Raw genomic sequence first — 20,190 nt, 5'->3', positions numbered from 1 at the left:
GTGTTTTTCTATTTTCTATTAACTCTTGTTCATTACGTATGTGAGGTCACTTTACAGAACTGTCTGTGATGTGGAGAGACTTGCACATTGCCAGGGAATCCTCCCAGGCATTGAGGAATTTTCCATTTGTGATGATGTCAGCACGCAGAAGGAGGAGAGGGAAAAAAAATTGGATTTCGGAGGTTTCCAGACAAGGTGTACGTAACCTGTATTTCCTGTAGACAGGTGACCAGAACTGCAGACGATACTCTAAAATAGGCCACACCAACGTCTTATGCCGCTTCAACAAAACATCCCAAGTCCTGTACTCAAAATATTTAAATTTATGAAGGTCCCCATCTACCTGTGATGGCACTTTCAAGGAAGTGTGGATCTATAATTCCCAGATTCCTTTATTCTACCACACTCCTTAGTGCTCCACTGCTCACTGCGTAAATATTTCTTTCAAAGACTAATTAAGCACAGAAGGAAAAAATTACAACCCAGCAAACCAGTTATTTCCTCCTCCCTTCTCTTCCACAATCCCATAAGATTTTCCCTTCCAAATCTTTCAGTATAGTTACCACTGAATCTATTTCCACCGATTGTTTGAGCAGTGTACTAAAATCATAATATGTACAAAATTATGATAATGTCCCTGATTATTTTTCTTACTAAATAGATGCCTTCTTCTTGGTCGCTTCTGCAGTGAAAACACACCCTTCATTTACCCTTTCAAAGCCCTTTCATAACTTTGAAATACATTTCAACATACAACATTGTGGGAATCAGTGGATGAAAATTTTAAACAGAATGTGAAAAATGTAAAGTATGCTTAGGGCAAGTAGATACCTTTGCATCTTGGTTCCCAAAAATTTCCAGCCCTGGAGCTTTCCCACCGTGTCAGGGCCAGTGATAGACTAGTCAATAAAAATTAAAAACTATAAATCAATTCATTATCACACAAATACTGGATGGTAAAAGACAAACAAATACATACCAGCATATATTGCATTATACTTAAGGAGTATATACCATAAACAGTCGACGCTTCATTAGAGCGAGAAAGGAACAGGGACGAAGCCTGAATAATTCTGACTTTTCTTACTTGGGCTTCCCCCGCCTTCCTTTCCAGTCCCAGTGAAAAGACTCAGCCCAAAGTGTCGAGAGTTTATTCCTTTCCAAAGATGCTGCCTGGCCTGCAAGCTCCTCCAGCATTTTGTGTCTGTTGCTCTGGATTTTCAGCATCTGCAGAATCTCTTCTGTTTATATACAAGTATTTAAAATCTCTGATTTTATACAGAATTCTCACCAACCTCATACACAAGATACAACAACCACATCCACCCAACAGTTCAGGCATCCTGAAAATCAAAAATCTGCAAGGTTGAAAATCTGAAATAAAAAGAGACACTCAACAGGCAACATTTGTCAAGACAGTTTCTGAAAAGAAGGATATGATTCGCACTGTTCCATGAAAGGACTGACAAATATCATCTACAAAACCATGAGTAACACCTCTGGAGCAATGGCCAACATAGTTTGTGTGTATCCTTTGGTAACCCATGTTGGATATTCACAGGAAATACACTGTCCTTAAAGAAAACCACAAGCTAACAAACGTCTACATACTTGTCAAAAATCCATCAGTCTTTAATGAAACACACAACAGACTCTGCATATTAATGACAACACCATCTCTCCATGGTAACATACGCAAAATGCTGGAGGAACTCAGCAGGTCAGGAAATGAATAAACAGACGAAATTTCTAGCCAAGACCTTTCATCAGGACTGGAAAAGAAGAGGAAAGAAGCCAGAAGAAGGGTGGGGGGGGGGGGGAAGACAGGGAAGGAGTACAAGCTAGAAGATAACACACATAAAATGTAAGCTAGAAGGTGATAAGTGAAGCCAGGTTGATAGGGGAGGGGGATGAAGTAAGAAGCTGGGAGGTGAGAGGTGGAAAAGGTTTTTGTCCACAAAAAGGTTAAATGAGTGAACAAAAATTTGGCAGATGGAGTATAATGTAAGGTTACCTTCCTTGGCAGGAAAAGCAAAGCAGATTCTTTGATTGGTGAGAATACAGAAGACTTTCATCTGGATGCTCTTGTACATGAGCCACAGCAAGTCAGCAAAGTGGCAAAAAAAAGTCAACCTCAAAAAAGGTGAGGGAGTATCCCATTTAAAAGGAAATACTGAGGAATTTCTTCCCTTGTTCAGTTTTCGTCATGCTCTGCCCCAGCCAGCAGTGACAGCTGAGTCACTGAACACATATTGTACGAGGCTAGTGTAACACACATAAACCACCAGAGAAACTCGGCTGGGTGCGGCCGCATCAATGGACGAAAATGAACATCCTGGTTTCAGGCCGAGACTCTTTGTAAGGTCTGGAAAGAAAGAGCAGAAGCCAGTAGGGGAAGAGGAGGAGCACGAGCTGGCGGGTGATACATGATGGGGAATGAAATAGAATGATGAGAGTAGCTGGGGGGAGGAGAATGATAGGTGGAAGAAGCAAATGGTTGAGGAAGAAGGAACCTAAAAGGAGAAGACAGTAGACTATGGAATAAAGCAAAGGAGGTGGGGAACAAGGTGATCAACAGGTCTTGTGAGGGCAGGAGAGGAGAAAGAGAAGGGGGCACAGGACCAGAGAGATAAGGAAAATGAAGTGGGGGAGGAGGTAAGGAAACCAATACTAGTGAATAGTGCAAGTTAGAGAAATCAATGTTGATGCTGCCAGGTTGGCCTGTGGAAAGCAGCCAGTGAAGGAATGGAGATTTGAGGCTTTGACTCAAGAGATTCTGGCAGTTGGACTGTGCAATCAAGTCAATCAAGATTTGAATAGCTCAGCAGAAAGCAGCTGATTGGGCAATCGAGGTCAGGTGACCAAGCAGTTTGAAAAGCTCAAACAAATAAATAGAGGGTTACCTCAAGCGGAGCGGCCTGTAGAAAGTGGCCAGTGAAGCCTCTTTGACTTGAGAGGCTTTGATGAGAAGAGGATGAGCTTCACTCCAAGTGAGGTAAGGCCAGTAAGTTCCTTTCAAAGGAGAAAGTTTCAAAAGTTGAGGCGAGTATTGGGTAGGTCATGGCAGCTGAGATTGGCCCAGTGGTTTGTTCATCCTGCAGCAAGTGGGAAATCAGGGATACTTCCAGTGTCCCTGACGACTATGTGTGCAGGAAGTGTGTCCAACTGCAGCTTCTGGCAAACCGCATTGAGCGTCTGGAGCTGTGATTGGATTCATACTGGAGCATCTGCGATGCTGAGAAAGTTGTGAATAGCACGTTCAGTGAGTTGGCCACACCACAGGTAAAGGCTACACAGGCAGAAAGGGAAGGGGTAGCCACTAGACAGCATAGCAGTAGGCAGGTAGTGCAGGAGTCCCCTGAGGTCATCTCCCTCCTAAACTGTTGGGGGAGATGTCTCATCGGGAAGGCAGCAGCAGCCAACTTCATGGCACCAAGGGTGGCTCTGCAGCACAGGAGGGAAGGAAAATGAGTGAGAGAGCTATAGTGATAGAGGATTCAATTGGAACGGGAATAGATAGGCGTTTCTGCGGCTGCAAACGAAACTCCAGGATGGTATGTTGCCTCCCTGGTGCAAGGGTCAAGGATGTCTCTGAGCGGCTGCAGGACATTCTGGAATGGGAGGGTGAACAGCCAGTGGTCATGGTGCACATAGATACCAACGATATAGGTAAAAAAAAATGAGATGAGGTCCTACAAGGTGAATTTAGGGAGTTAGGAGATAAACTTAAAAAATAGGACCACAAAGGTGGTAATCTCTGGATTACTACCAGTGCCATGTGCTAGTCAGAGTAGAAATAGGAAGATATTTCAGATGAATACGTAGCTTGAAAAATGGTGCAAGGTGGAGGGATTCAAATTTCTGCGGTATTGGAACCAGTTCTGGGGGAGGTGGGACCGGTATAAACTGTACGGTCTGCAGAGAGACAGAGCGGTGTAAAATGAGGGTAGAAGCAAAAAGTAGTAAGGTGAAAAGTAAAAGTGGCAGGCAGGCAAATCCAGGGCAAAAAGCAAAAAGAGCCACTTTTCAACATAATTGTATAAGGGCTAAGAGTGTTGTAAAAACAAGCCTGAAGGCTTTGTGTGTCAATGCAAGGAGCATTCGTAACAAGGTGGATGAATTGAATGTGCAGATAGTTATTAATGAATATGATATAGTTGCGATTGCAGAGACATGGCTCCAGGGTGACCAAGAATGGGAGCTCAACATCCAGGGATATTCAATATACAGGAGGGATAGACAGGAAAGAAAAGGAGGTGGGGTAGCATTGCTGGTTAGAGAGGAGATTAACGCAATAGAAAGGAAGGATATTAGCCTGGAGGATGTGGAATCAATATGGGTAGAACTGCATAACACTTAGGGGCAGAAAATGTTGGTGGGAGTTGTGCACAGGCCACCTAACAGTAGTAGTGAGGTTGGGGATGGCATTAAACAGGAAATTAGAAATGCGTGCAATAAAGGAACAGTAGTTATAATGGGTGACTCCAATCTACATATAGATTGGGTGAACCAAATTGGTAAGGGTGCTGAGGAAGAGGATTTCTTGGAATGTATGCGGGATGGTTTTCTGAACCAACATGTCGAGGAATCAACTAGAGAGCAGGCCATTCTAGATTGGGTATTGAGCAATGAGGAAGGGTTAGTTAGCAATCTTGTCATGCGAGGCCCCTTGGGAAAGAGTGACCATAATATGGTGGAATTCTTCATTAAGATGGAGAGTGATATAATTAATTCAGAAACAAAGGTTCTGAACTTAAAGAAGGGTAACTTTGAAGGTATGAGACGTGAATTAGCTAAGACAGACTGGCAAATGATACTTAAAGGGTTGACGGTGGATATGCAATGGCAACTATTTAAAGATCGCATGGATGAACTACAACAATTGTTCATCCCAGTTTGGCAAAAGAGTAAACCAGGGAAGGTAGTGTACCCGTGGCTGACAAAGGAAATTAGGGATAGTATCAAGTCCAAAGAAGAAACATATAAATTAGCAAAAAAAAGCGGCACACCTGAGGACTGAGAGAAATTCAGAGACCAGCAGAGGAGGAAAAAGGGCTTAATTAGGAAAGGGAAAAAGGATTATGAGAGAAAGCTGGCAGGGAACATAAAAACTGACTGTAAAAGCTTTCATAGATGCGTGAAAAGAAAGATTGGTCAAGACAAATGTAGGTCCTTTACAGTCAGAAACAGGTGAATTGATCATAGGGAACAAAGACATGGCAGACCAATTGAATAACTACTTTGGTTCTGTCTTCACTGAGGACGACATAAATAATCTTCTGGAAATAGTAAGGGACCGAGGGTCTAGTGACATGGAGGAACTGAGGGAAATGCATGTTAGTAGGGAAGTGGTGTTAGGTAAATTTAAGGGATTAAAGGCAGATAAATCCCCAGGGCCAGATGGTCTGCATCCTAGAGTGCTTAAGGAAGTAGCCCAAGAATTAGTGGATGCATTAGTGATAATTTTTCAAAACTCCTTAGATTCTGGATTAGTTCCTGAGGATTGGAGGGTGGCTAATGTAACCCCACTTTTTCAAAAAGGAGGGACAGAGAAACTGGGGAATTACAGACCGGTTAGTCTGACATCGGTGATGGGGAAAATGCTAGAGTCGGTTATCAAAGATGTTATAACAGCACATTTGGAAAGGGGTGAAATCATTGGACAAAGTCAGCATGGATTTGTGAAAGGAAAATCATGTCTGACGAATCTTATAGAATTTTTTGAAGATGTAACTAGTAGAGTGGATAAGGGAGAGCCAGTGGATGTGGTATATTTAGATTTTCAAAAGGCTTTTGACAAGGTACCACACAAGAGATTAGTGTGCAAACTTAAAGCACATGGTATTGGGGGTATGATATTGATGTGGATAGAGAATTGGTTGGCAGACAGGAAGCAAAGAGTGGGAGTAAACGGGACCTTTTCAGAATGGCAGGCAATGACTAGTGGGGTACCGCAAGGATCAGTGTTGGGACCTCAGTTGTTTACAATATATATTAATGATTTAGACGAGTGAATTAAATGCAGAATCTCCAAGTTTGCAGATGACACGAAGCTGGGTGGCGGCATTATCTGTGAGGAGGATGCTAAGAGGATGCAGGGTGACTTGAATAGGTTAGGTGAGTGGGCAAATTCATGGCAGATGCAATTTAATGTGGATAAATGTGAGATTATCCACTTTGGTTGCAAGATCAGGAAAACAGATTATTATCTGAACAGTGGCAGATTAGGAAAAGGGGAGATGCAACGAAACCTGGGTGTCATTGTACACCAGTCATTGAAGGTGGGCATGCAGGTACAGCAGGCAGTGAAAAAAGCAAATGGTATGTTGGCATTCATAGCAAAAGGGTTTGAGTACAGGAACAGGGAGGTTCTACTGCAGTTGTACAAGGCCTTGGTGAGACCGCACCTAGAATATTGTGTGCAGTTTTGGTCCCCTAATCTGAGGAAAGACATTCTTGCCATAGAGGGAGTACAGAGAAGGTTCACCAGATTGATTCCTGGGATGGCAGGACTTTCATATGAAGAGAGACTGGATCGACTAGGCTTATACTCACTGGAATTTAGAAGATTGAGGGGGGATCTTATTGAAACATATAAAATTCTAAAGGGATTGGACAGGCTAGATGCAGGAAGATTGTTTCCGATGTTGGGGAAGTCCAGAACGTGGGGTCACAGTTTGAGGATAAAGGGGGAAGCCTTTTAGGACCAAGACGAGGAAAAACTTTTTCACACAGAGTGCTGAATCTGTGGAATTCTCTGCCACAGGAAACAGTTGAGGCCAGTTCATTAGCTATATTTAAGAGGAAGTTGCGTATGGCCCTTGTGGCTAAAGGGATCAGGGGGTATGGAGAGAATGCAGGTATTTTCTATGCACCTATTTTCTATGTTTCTACTAATATGACATGTTGCTTCTCTAATCTACGTCTAGCTTCAAATGAGGCTGGAGAGGTGGCCATGGACGGATACGTTTGGTCATTTGTTCTAATATTTATTTCTGCCCATTTTCTGTGGGAATGAGAAACGGAATTAAAATGGCAGCCCATCAGGAGCTGCTGGTTGCTTCAGTGCCAGAACCCCCTCTCACATTTGCGGCTGGGATAGATTTGCCAATGGTAAGTCAGCCATTGATTATGGAGAAAGGCAGAAATTTAGAATTGAGGGCAAAACTGGGTTAGCTGCAATATTACAGAATGGTGGAGCAGTCTAGAGGGTCATATGGCCTACTGTTACTTGTGTTCTTAGCGAATTGTCAAATGAAATTTGACATGGGTGAGGAAGTAAATACTGTATTAGGACAAGTGACCTAACATTGTAAGAAACATTTTTCTTAAAAAAATAATGAAAGAATGAAGTTATAGGTGGAACTCCAGAGCTCTGGACTGAACCATCTTAAGCAATGGCTGCTTATGGGACGACATGGGATGACAATGGTTGCCTAAGGGATGACATGGCCAGCTAGAAAAGGAATAAGATTAAATCTATGATAGTTAATAGTAATGGGCTGAATGGTCTCCTATATAGCAATAATTCTATAATTCAATTAAGAATTACTCGAGCCTCAAGACAAATAATGTAGATTCCTTAGACAGTTTTGTACCGAGGGAGATTGCAGACACAGAGTGGACAAAACCATGGAGGGATTTGAAAACAAGGAACAGTATTTCAAAATTGAGGCTTTGTCAGACTGAGAGCCATGAAATGGCAGTGAAACAAAGTGAATAAGACTTGGTGTTATAAAACTATATGGAATATTGATTGGAGCTCCAGTTCAGGTTAAACTAATACTGCAGGATAGAGAGAAACAAGTCCTTGCTGATGAAAGGCAAGCTGAGGCATAAAACTAAGAAATACAATTTTGTGCAAAAAATGACCCGTACAGAAATAAGAATCATTCACAAGGCAGAGAGAAGCAGCATGTCAATTTAAATAAAAGTATGAACTATGGGAAGCCTATCACGTCCATGATTTCTTGCATTTTGTACTGTTAGGTTTCAGTTTACACTCTGCATTATGCTAGCCTTCTAGTGTGATCAACACACACAAAATGCTGGTGGAATTAAGCAGGTCAGGCACCATCTATAGGGAGAAGCACTGTTGACGTTTCGGGCTGAGACCCTTCATCAGGACTAACTGAAAGGAAAGATTTGATTCAAATCTCTTACTATCTCTCCTTTCAGTTAGTCCTGGCAAAGGGTCTCGGCCAGAAACGCCAACAACGCTTCTCCATATAAATGCTGCCTGACCTGCTGCATTCCACCAGCATTTTGTGTGTGTTGCCTGAATTTCCAGCATCTACAGATTTCCTCATGTTTGTCCTCGTGTGATGCTTGCTTTTCTGGCCTCTGCTACATTAGAGATTATTTTAAAAACAATTATCTTATTCTTTTATAGTAATACCAGCTTTCAGGCCAACACGATCCCAAGCACACCAACATATCTGGTCGCAGACAACACAACTGCAGCATGCTATTATCACCTGAGGCTCAAAAAGAAGCTTTCTCCCTCTCCTGGTCCATGGTGTCAGGAATTGAGAGCACCAGGCCTCACTGCAATAGCTTCCACACATCAATACCAATAGAAATTAACCATTTCATATTGCTCAAAGATTTCTACCTTATTATGCCAATGTTTTTGAGGAGTTGAAGGTGTAAGTAAGCTTTTTTAAAAAAATAGTAACTTTAATCCTGTTGATTTTTGCCTTGATGTTTTCAATAAAGTGATCTTTTTACTTTTTAAACAAAAAAATACAACTGACATCATGGCAGGGCTTCATCTAGCATCAATCTCTAACGACCCTTGAGAAAGTGGTGGCGAACTACCGTGATTTAGACAATGGAACAAAAGAAATAAACTTGCCCTTCAAGGTGGGGCATAACTTTGCGGGAACTCACAAGTGAGGCATGCAAATATATCTATTCTCTCGTCCATCTAGCTGGTGGAGGAAGGGGATTTAGGAAATGCCAAGTTAGAGGTCATGGGTTTCAGAATGCTGTCAAAGAAGCCTGGTCAAATATACACTGCAGACCTAGAGCATTAATGATGGGGGAGATCATGAAGGAAGTGCTAATAATTGAACTGCCTAAGTGAGCCAAACTTGTTGCATTCCATGATCAGTGGTCAAGCTCTATCGTACATCTGACAAGACCTTGTACCAAATGGAAAGGCTTTGAGTGGTGGAATGTGAAGAGTGGTTCATTCTTTTCAAGATGAATCACCAGCAAGTGCAACATTCATTGTTCTCCCCAAGTGAGTGTTCATGAAAAGATAGTAATGAGCCACCCTCTTAAGAACTGCACTGTTTCTGGAGAAGAACTCCCATTCTGGGACCTTAAGGTTGTCATGGGTGGGGGTGGTGCAGAGATAAGCGCCCGCCACTTATTAAATGCTCCCAAAGGCATGCAGCTCCAATAGCCTCTGACAACCAAGTTCAGCTTCCAGCCTACACACATCCCTGCTAAACTGACCACTTCTACCGATAGGAGAAGGGGCAAAGGTGAGTTACTGGTACCTTAAAACCACTGGTTTCAGACAGATGGAACTTGTCAGCCATGGTTGGCAGCTCATCTAGAAGGAAAACTCTGATCTCAAACCTCCGCTGTCTTGCGGCTGTACCCACTCATGGGGAAGGCTTCGGGAGAGACTCCCGAGAGAAAAATCCATAGCCGAAGCCCCTAAGCCAAAGGGTGATGAATTTATGGAATTTGTTGCCACATGCAACTGTGGAGGCCAGGTCGTTGGGTATATTTAAGGCAGAGATTGATAGGGTCTTGTGGCATCAAGGGTTACAAAGAGAAGGTTGGGAACTGGGGTTGAGGAGGAGATAGGAAAAAAAGGATCAGCCATGATTGAATGGTGGAGCAGATTCGATGGGCCAGATGGTCTAATTCTGCTCCTATGTTTTACGGTCTAAGGCAGTCCTACATTGAGTTCAGTGTTGACTGGCAATTCCTGCAATGCTCCTGTTGCCAAACTGTATTTGCCTTTGTCATTCCTTTGGGTTCATCAGATGCATGGAGAGGAGGAGCTTGCTACAAGGGCAACAGCGTGCTTTCGATATTGTACAGTCCTGACTTGAATATTTAGATAGCAAGGACGCAGCATCCATGGTTGACCCTGATCAACAGAGGCCTCTGACTCCCGTTCTGCTGTTTTGTGGGAGCTCCAGGGGTTCGAGTCAGTGAAGGAGAGGTAATGAATGAGAATGCTGTTCAAATTGGTGAGGAACCCGACAGTGATAATGTGCACGGTGGGGGGGGGGGGGGGGTGGGGGGTGGAAACAGTTGTTGCATTGCAGTTAACCACGGAGATGCACTGTAGACAAGATTATCTAGTCAGTGGGTGAATGGGAACAGTTAGAAGGTGAGAACATGAACAAAAGACTGTACGAGGTTGAAATGCCCAGCAGGTCAGGCAGAGCAGGACTTGTAACTCCCAAAGCAAACACAAGGGTGGAATACAATACACCAGTTACTCAACAATGCAGAATTCAAGAGCGGTCCAGATGTCTGCAACTTGCCCAAAAGATCGAGGTGCTGTTCCTCATTGTTACAGGACTGATAGGTCAGAGTGGGAGTGACATGAAGAATCGGAGTGGCAAGCAAAGAAAAGTTCAGTATCACCCAAAGGGCAACAAGTTTCTCCAATGTCGAGGATACCACATTGTGAACACCTAAAGCATTACACTAGACTAGAAGGTGGACCCTGCCTGGCACCTTTGTGGCTTAAATGTTGCTTGCTACTTGCCGGGGCATTGCTGTATTGCAGTTCTGGATGGTTTACCTGCCAAGGAGTTGCAAATGGATCACTGTGCACTCTGCTTACAACTGAAAGGTTAAGGATGATGCAGCATGACATACTTCAAGCCTCTGGCACCGAGAACATGGGCTGGAATAATTGACCTCTAACAACCACAACATTCTTTGGATAGACACCTAGTCTCTAACCTTGTTATCCCTCCCAAAGAGGACTTTTAGTTTTAAATTTGTTTATTATCATCTTTGAACATACCTGAGTTTACTTAAACAATTAAGTGAATACCAAATATTTTAATAAAGAATGTACAAGGGGGAATATTAGAGTGGATGTAGAGATTTACCAGGATGCTGTCTGGACCAGAGGGCATGTGTTATGAGGATAGACTGAGTGAGTTAGGGCTTTCCTCTTTGGAGCAGAGGAGGATGAGAAGTGACTTGATAGAGGTGTACAGGATGATAAGAGGCATAGATCGAGTGGCTAGTCAGTTCTTTCCCAGGGTAGCAATGGCTAATTAGATTAGATTCAACTTTATTGTCATTGTGCTGAGTACAGATACAAAGCCAATGAAGTGCAATTAGCATCTAACCAGAAGTGCAGAAGAATAGTGCTATTTACAAAATAACTGCAAATAAAAAGTGCTACAGCAAATATAAAAGTACTAACACAGTACAATATGGGTGCAATACTGATTAGTGTTGTGATGTGAGGTTCAGCAGGGTCACAGCCTCAGGGAAGAAGCTCTTCCTGAGCCTGCTGGTGCAGGACCGGAGGCTCCTGTAGTGCCTACCGGATGGGAGGAGAGTAAAAAGAGGGAATATTTTAACACAAAGGGCATAATTTTAAGGTGACTGGAGAAAAGTATGGGGTGGGGGATGAGAAAGGTAATTTTTTTTTTGCAGAGGATAGTGGGTGCATGGAATGGTAAATACATTAGGGACTCTTATATAAGCACATGGAAAAGCACATAAGAAAATGGCGGAAAGGGGTAGATTGATCTTGGAGTAGGTTAAAAGGTTGGCACAGTGTTGTGGGCCTAAGGGCCTGTACTGTGCTGTAATGTTCGATGTTCTATGCTCTGTTATTAAGATGGAATACAAGATGGAAAAATCTTGGGAGGAAAAATTTTGTTACTGGCCCATACAGAATGTTGCTTGTTCCTCTGCCACAGAAGCTGATGAAAGGCTCATCATGCACAACCAAAGTCTATCTTCAATACTTGGCAGACATTACTTAAATACTTATTAGCCAATACTAAGCCAGAATATAGCAGATGCTGTAACAGGGTGAGAAAGAACGTTTCAAGATGTACAGACTGATTTGCCGTCCTTTCCTGCAGCATATGAATGCCATAATACTCACACAAATTGATCTGCCTGCAGCTTGTTCTAAAGATGCAGCAGTATGTGTAATCTGCACAGCTCCAATCAAAGCAAAGATGTCCTAGTCATAAACTCTGCCACTATGCACGTACGAAAACACAAGACAACCATTCAGTATCAGGATATTAAATAACGTTCCCCAAAATGACACAGTAATAATATACATACATATACATGTGAAGGGCTAGAAATTAAACTACTGCTTAAATCACTACTTTGTGCAAAGAGTGGAAAATTGAATAGGCCGTGCAGGAGAGAGAAGGAGAATATTTATGAGGGCTTTTCCACAATGTATATTATTCCTAGTAGTCCTGCCTGGGGAGAAAAAACCACATGCCTCCTGGACAGAGAGAAATGACAGCCGTACAGGACTTTTCATGGAGCACTTTTACAGCTCATAATGAATTTTTGAAGAGCAGTGAATAATTTAACATATGAATTGCGGCAGCCAATCTCACACAACAAACTCCCACTTAGAACAAAAATCATTAAAAAAAACAAATAATGCAGTAATCCTCACATCACCTCTGATCTGAACCCAAAACAGAATTTACACCTTTCCATCCCTGCCTTTACTGCTTACAACTAAATTGTTCTTTCTTCCCCAATGTCAACCAGAAATATTGACAGTTTATATCTTTTCACAGATACAACCTGAACTGCTGAATGTGCCCAACATTTCTGGTTTTGTTTTAAGATTTTTGACATCTACAGCTTTTTGTTTCTTTCATTTACTGTCTTGCAGTGAAATCAGAATTAGAGAAATGCGAAAGGCAGGACATCCAGGAGAACTCCCTTCTGCAAGGAATATTTTAAACTCCCACATTACCCAAGATATCAAAGTAATTTAACAGCTTAGCTGAAATACAAGACTTCTGTAACACAGAACTCCTTCACTGCTACACAAAAATGATTGCACCGATTATGAGAATTAAGACCCTGGAATACATCCCATGTCATCCTGGCTGAGTTGATGACAAATCCCACCATCTCAAATAGGAATTCAAATTTTAGTAGTTAAACAAATCTGTAGCATTTAAAAAAAAATAACGCTGATTCAATAATAATAAACATTAAAGATTAGTCTGTCACAAAAACTTATCTGGTTCAGGGAAGAAATCCTGCCCTGTCTAGTTTCTGTGTTACAGACCCAAATCTCAGGTGAGTGATACTTGTTACAAAAGCTTGCTTTACAGCTCAATATTTACTGTGGACTTGGTAACATCTCCATTTTACAAGTTACAAAAGAGTGAACTTAACAACTGAATACATAGTCTGCTTTTGTAAATTGATCGACTTTTTACATTAAACCTTTTCGTTAGTGAAAGTACTATCCTGCCATTACTAGCACCAGGAAAACAGAGGCACACGTTTAAAATGGGAATATAAGATACGTTTAATACGTACGTCCTTCTTCAATTATTTCCTACTCTATGACACCCCGCCCCATTTCACCTTTAGTCAGTACTTCAATTGTCCGCGTCCAAAGGCATTTAAGAGGTACAGAACCAAATACATAAAACAGATAAGCCACGATATCAATGAATTGACGTACTATGTGAAGCTTCAGACCCGGTATCGCTGTTCATTCATAGACCTAATCGGAACTTTTACTAAGCGTCTGGGATTCATTAATGGCCAAGTTTTTAAAAATGAATTAGAAATTAATGTAATAATTCAAACACTCAAGCTCTTTGTATCACACCAAGGCCAGCTATGGTTAGATTGAAAGACATCTACATTACATACATATAGACAAATATTTATCAGCACATGCGTAAGAAGTAAGAAGGGAGATTGGTCAGTGAAGCCCCTTCCAGAATAAAGAATAAGGAAGGCAGCACCATTGCCCAGATACTGACCTGACTCACTGGAACCTGCCATATTTACACCCTGCAAACTCCTTCACAACGCCCAACCCGGAAGTGCAACACAACTCCTTACCCACCCTTCGATCTTCGACCTTTCTCACCTTGTCACCTCGGCCTCCTGCAAAAAATATGCAGCTGTACACAACTTAGTTGCATTTAAGAGTGAGGAAAACACGAATCACGATCTAATATTGAAGTTTCTATCTGCGACAACTGTGGGAAGAGTAAATAAGTTAAGAATCAAAATATTGACCTTCCATTATTGTGAGGGGCACGCTGTCCTTTTAACTGGAGTTTTTTAAACCATTCTTTTAGGGACATAAATCATTTTAATCGTTTTATGAGCTCCATCAGTCCTCGCTTAACAAAAGTTGACTAGTATTTAAAAAAATGAACATATTTTCTAGTTGGCAAGCGCTTTTGCCCCGCACAAACATGGAGACCAAGAGTACCGCTCTATTGCTGATTGGATGCGTTTGTGTCACAGAGCTGCAGGGTGATAAGAGAAAGATAACGCCAGTCAAGGTGTTCACCCCGCCTTCTGTTCTATTTGGGTTGTAGTACTGTATATTTTGAAGCTTAACTTTTGGTCCAGCGGTGGGAAGGTAAAATGTTGGGGTTTTTAGGACGTGCTTTGGTAAGTTTGAACAATCATGTCGTATTTGTTTTAGTAGCCATGTATTTGTACCTCAGTATTACGTTGTCATTTAACTAGGTTGCCTGGAACTTGAAGTCCCCGTGGAAATAAGTTGTGTTGGTCAGGGAATGGAGGTCATACTTTGTGTGAACTTGCTTATCTGACTCAGCCTACCTAAGAGCAGGAGGGCCTGTCGCGTTTGTACCCTGCTGGAATAATGTAGTGTCTTTCATGGTGAAACAGTCCGTTAAAACTGTCTAGATTCAACAAGGAAGAATGTACGAAGTAGTAGGAGTGAATGTATTGGGAGGGGGTGAATAGCAGTGATCATAAAATGATAATGACTGCATATTATGGATATGCGTTTCCTTAGTGAGTTTAAGTTTGCTTTTTTTTTGTTAGGGTCATCTCTCATTTTTCTCCCCCAATTCTGATTTCGTTTTTAGAGCTAAGGATTTGTTTAGGAGCAGAGGCCCTTTCTAGTTTATTTTCTCGTTCAGCAAAAAGCCACATTTCTGTCCTCGACTTCAGTTGGTTAATTCCAATCTGGACTTTGTCTTTGTGTGGACTTTGGACTAAAATAAGATAAAAGTAAACATCCCTTCAAATGTCTCTTGCCTCTCAGCCCTAATTTGGACGTAACCAAGTGTCTGGGGAGAGATCCAGGCAAACATTAATGCTGTGTGTAGGCAATTCAGCTCCTTAAGGATTGAAGTGACTTACTTCCACTCCGGCTTTGTAGGTTCTGATGTGGCTAATGACGCCAGTATGGGAGTTCCGGCAGTTGAGACAGAAAGAGTCTGAGGAGACGGCTGGATAGCTTGTGAGGTGGTGCATGCTTTCTGTTACTTACACAGGGCCCCAGATGTATGACCTTGAGATTTCCAGCACCATCCCTAGTGTTCCTGTGCTGTGAGCTATGGTGGGTCAGATGTCCCCAGTAGTCCGTGGGAATGTTGCACTTTGAGGACTGTGAGCTCATGTTTCAGGCAGAATTTTGTACTTTGAGCGGGTGGTATGAGGGATGTTGAAATTAAAGATTCACATGTAAATTCTAAACCAAAGACTTTTAATCTCTGCTTCAGATTGACAAGTCTCTAGAACAGGTCTCTGCTTTGTTGCCACTCAGCCAAAAGATGGTGTTGTGCCTAATAAATCTTTATTTACATGCAAAAGTGCAATGCTGCATGTTGTCTGTACACTCAACTTGACTCAGTAACAAAGGTTCTGCCCTACCCCATGAAAGGTATTTAACATTTGGATACTTGCAATAAATATTTGCTTTTGAAAATGCAATCTCTGTTAGCATGAAGATGGAATTGTTTGGCTTAACAGCTGACTGGGTACAAGTAGAATTTTTGGAATGACATTCAGCTTCATGTGGGCTGCTATCAGCATCATCTTCAGGATCTGAAAGGCAACATATGAATTTAAGGTTCTCCTCTTGATGGCATGCCCTGAATTGGGAACATTGTATATTTAAAAAAATTGCCCCTAGGGCATCAATGAGTGTAGAATCCGGGGAGAGTTGATGGGAATATTGAGAGGATAAAATGGATTAGGATAGGATTGATGTAAATGAGTATGAAATGATTTGTTTTGAAGGACCTGTTTCCTTATAGCACTCTAGTTTTGTCAAATACACAGTGTACAGCAAGAGCCCATGGACTTCTGATTCTGAGGTTTGAGTTCTAGCAGCCGGGCCAAGCTGATATTTCTTCATTTCCATCTTTTGTTTGGTGTAAATACTTCGCATCAGTGGAAAGTGAAGCAGTTAAAGTTTTGGTTCAACAAGAACTGGAAATGCTTAAAAATCAACAGGGCCTTATGACACAGAGAAAAGGGGACGAGTTGAGAGAACAAGGTGAATGTCTGTGAAAGAATGAAGGCCAAAATGGGCGGATTGGTGGTGTTGATGCTGGTTGAGAAAGGGGGCAGTGGTCCTGAAGGCCACTCTCCATTAGCAACAAGCCTTAATACCCTCTGTCACCCAGCACCAACGTCCTATCCCAGAGCTTCCCATAGTTGACATTCCCCTCCCCCTTCTCTGCAACTTTTAAAAAGATGTCTGATTATCAACTGTTCCTGGTTCTAATGAAGAGGTATTGACCTAAAAACGAATGTGTGGCTAGGCACAGTTCAAATGGCATCTATAAATTTGCTGACGACACAGTTATTGTTGACAAAATTTCAAATGGTGATCAGGAGTGAGAGATGTCAGCCTGTTGGGTGGTATCACAACAACAACCTTGCACTCAGCATCAGTAAGGCTGAGGAATTGATTGTGGACTTCAGGAAGGGGAAGTTGAAGGAAGACGCACCTTATCGAGGGATCAGAAGTGGAAAGGATGAGTAGTTTTAAGTTCTTGTGTGTCAACATCTCTGAGAATCTATCCTCAGCACAACATATTGATGCAATTGCAGAGAAGGCATGGCAGGAGCTATTTATCATTAGGAATTTGAAGAGACCAGGTATGTCACCAAAGATGCTCGCAAATTTCTACAGATGTACCGCGGAGAACATTCTGACTGGTTGCTTCACTGTCTGGTATGGAAGGGCCTCTGCACAGGATTGGAAAAAGCTGCAGTAAGTTGTAAACTTGGTCAGCTCTGTTATGGTTACTAGCCTTCCCAGCATCCAAGGCACCTTCAAAAGGCGATGCCTCAAAAAGCTGGCATCTATCATTAAGGACCCCCATCACCCAACTCATGCCCTCTTCTCAATGCTTCCATGAAGGAGACGGCACAAGAGCCTGAAGGCACTCAACATTTCAGGAACAGCTTCTTCTCCTCCAGCATCAGATTTCTAAATGGACAATGAATCCATGAAAACTACCTCTATTTTTCCCCACTCTTTGCAGTTCTTATTTAATTTAATTTTTGTAAATAATTTACTTACTGTAATTTATAATTTTTTCTTTTTATGTACTGCTGCCACAAAACAATAAATTTCACGACATATGCCAGTGATATTAAACCTGATTCTGATTCTGAAACACTAACTGCTTCACTTTCCATGACAGTTGTTTCTAGAATCTTCTGGTTTTTGCTCTTCAATTACAAACCCCATTTCCAGAAAAGTTGAGATATTTTCCAAAATGCAATAAAAACAAAAATCTGTGATATGTTAATTCATGTGAAACTTTATTTAACTGATAGAAGTACAAAGAAAAGATTTTCAATAGTTTTACTGACCAACTTAATTGTATTTTGTAAATATACGCAAAATTGTATTTTGTAAATATACGCAAATTTAGAATTTGATGGCTACAACACACTCAAAAGTTGGGACAGAGTTAAAATAAGATTGAAAAGTGCACAGAATATTCAAGTAACACTGGTTTGGAAGACTCCACATTAATTGGTAGCAGGTGAGATATCATGACTGGGTATAAAAGTAGCATCCATCAAAGGCTCAGTCTTTGCAAGCAAGGATGGGTCATGGCTCACCCCTTTGTGCCAAAATTCGTGAGAGAATGTTAGTCAGTTCAAAAGGAACATTTCCCAACGCAAGATTGCAGAGAATTTAGGTCTTTCAACATCTACAGTACATAATATTGTGAAAAGATTCAGAGAATTCAGAGACATCTCAGTGCGTAAAGGGCAAGGTTGGAAACCACTGTTGAATGCGCATGATCTTCGAGCCCTCGGGCGGCACTGCCTAAGAAACCGTCATGCTACCGTGACAATTATAGCCACCTGGGCTCGGGAGTACTTCGGAAAACCATTGTCACTTAACACAGTCCAACACTGCATCCAGAAATGCAACTTGAAACTGTATTACGCAAGGAGGAAACCATATATCAACTCTATGCAGAAACGCCGGCAAGTTCTGTGGGCCCGAGCTCATCTCAGATGGACCAAAAGACTGTGGGACCGTGTGCTGTGGTCAGATGAGACCACATTTCAGCTAGTTTTTGGAAAAAATGGGTGCCGAGTTCTCCGTGCCAGAGATGAAAACCACCATCCTGATTGTTATCAGCGAAAGGTGCAAAAGCCAGCATCTGTGATAGTATGGGGGTATATCAGTGCCCACGGCATGGGTGAGTTGCTTGTATGTGAAGGTACCATTGACTCTGAGGCATATATTAGGATTTTAGAGAGACATATGTTGCCATCAAGGCGACGTCTCTTCCCGGGACGTCCATGCTTATTTCAGCAGGACAATGCCAGACCACATCCTGCTCAGGCTACAACAGCGTGGCTTTGTAGACACAGAGTGTGTGTGCTTGACTGGCCTGCTGCCAGTCCAGATCTATCTCCTATTGAAAATGTATGGCACATCGTGAAGAGGAGAATCAGACAACGGAGACCACGAACTGTTGAGTAGCTGAAGTCTTATATCAAGCAAGAATGGACAAAATTTCCAATTGCAAATCTACTACAATTAGTATCCTCAGTTCCAAAACGATTAAAAAGTGTTATTAAAAGGTGATGTTGTGGCGACCCATTTCCTGGCGTATCCAAACCGACTCACAATTAGATAGCCTACGGGGGTTTGCGAGCACAGAGCTTTGGAGCCTCTGCGCAATGGGGGGCCGGTTGACAGAGGCTTAAAAGTGAGGCTGAAGTTTTCGAATAAAGTTTTTTCCTTCGACTGCAGTTACCGACTCCGTGTCGTAATTTTAGCGCTGCGTGTAGCACACTGCTACAATGTAACACAATGGTAAACATGCCTCTGTCACAACTTTTGTTGAGTGTGTTGCAGCCATCAAATTCTAAATTTGTGTTTATTTACAAAGTACAATTAAGTTGGTCAGTAAAACTATTGAAAATCTTTTTGTACTTTTGTCAGTTAAATAAAGGTTCACGTGAATTAACATATCACAGATTTTTGTTTTTATTGCATTTTGGAAAATATCCCAACTTTTCTGGAAATGGGGTTTGTAATTTAGAACTGTAAGAACCTGAGTGCCTTAGAATAACTAGTAAAACATGATCCCCTTTTAAATATTCATGTCAACATGTGTGACAAGTTTAATCGTCAGCTTCTTTCGTTTGCTTGCTCTTAACTTGTAGGACCCATATCCTTGATATTCGAACTATTCCGTTTACAATTCAACAGTCATTGTAAAATAATGACTGAACAATTCTGTCCAACACATAATTATGCCAACTTAGTTATAGAGGGTTTCCGGATTAAAATGACACTACCAAAGATGTACAACAATTTACTGGTAAATCTTAAGGCAAGAGATTCAACTAAAAAATGTTAGTTTTTGAATTAAATTATGAATCCATTTTGAATTAAATTGTGGTGAACTATCTCTACAGACAGTGAGGAGGCAAGCAGAGGTGAGATTGGTTTGGGGGATAAGCCGTGCTGGGGCATTGCGAGGTGCAACACGCTCAATCTGGGGTCGCAGATGGAGTTGGTATCACTGTTGGAGATGGAGTGAACAATTTGGAGAGGAGTCAAGGGGGAAGAGTTTCGATGTCTGTCCACCTAACCTGGGTGCAAGCGCCGAGTTGATTTGGTGAGATGGAGAACAGGCTCAAATGTATCGGGGCTCCAGGATCCAGGTCCTAGAATGTGGTACTGCTTGG

General features: G+C 41.9%; 2 protein-coding genes across 8 annotated transcripts in view; one reads left to right on the top strand and one right to left on the bottom strand.

Moving 5' to 3' along the window:
- Positions 1-15,521, bottom strand: part of ptpa (protein phosphatase 2 phosphatase activator) — a 62,684-nt gene extending 47,163 nt beyond the window's left edge. Inside the window, exon 1 of one of the 3 annotated variants that reach the window (XM_059994177.1) lies at positions 15,497-15,521. Coding sequence is in view for 1 of the 3 variants with exons in the window: in XM_059994176.1 (XP_059850159.1) it covers positions 13,998-14,019 (22 nt within the window). In the remaining 2 variants the exon portion in view is untranslated. Of the gene's footprint in view, positions 1-13,997; positions 14,092-15,366; positions 15,391-15,496 lie in introns of those variants that run through there. The other 2 variants (XM_059994178.1, XM_059994176.1) reach the window with 2 other exon arrangements.
- The window catches only part of crata (carnitine O-acetyltransferase a), a 56,134-nt gene continuing 50,449 nt past the window's right edge, over positions 14,506-20,190 (top strand). The window contains exon 1 of one of the 5 annotated variants that reach the window (XM_059994168.1): positions 14,506-14,643. Coding sequence is in view for 2 of the 5 variants with exons in the window: in XM_059994165.1 (XP_059850148.1) it covers positions 16,992-17,230 (239 nt within the window). In the remaining 3 variants the exon portion in view is untranslated. Of the gene's footprint in view, positions 14,644-16,976; positions 17,231-20,190 lie in introns of those variants that run through there. The other 4 variants (XM_059994170.1, XM_059994167.1, XM_059994169.1 and 1 more) reach the window with 4 other exon arrangements.

The sequence above is a fragment of the Hypanus sabinus genome, chromosome 18 (assembly GCF_030144855.1).
Source record: "Hypanus sabinus isolate sHypSab1 chromosome 18, sHypSab1.hap1, whole genome shotgun sequence".
Lineage (NCBI taxonomy): Eukaryota > Metazoa > Chordata > Chondrichthyes > Myliobatiformes > Dasyatidae > Hypanus > Hypanus sabinus.
Note: the sequence above shows the minus strand (reverse complement) of the source record. Positions and strands in the feature narration are given on the sequence as shown.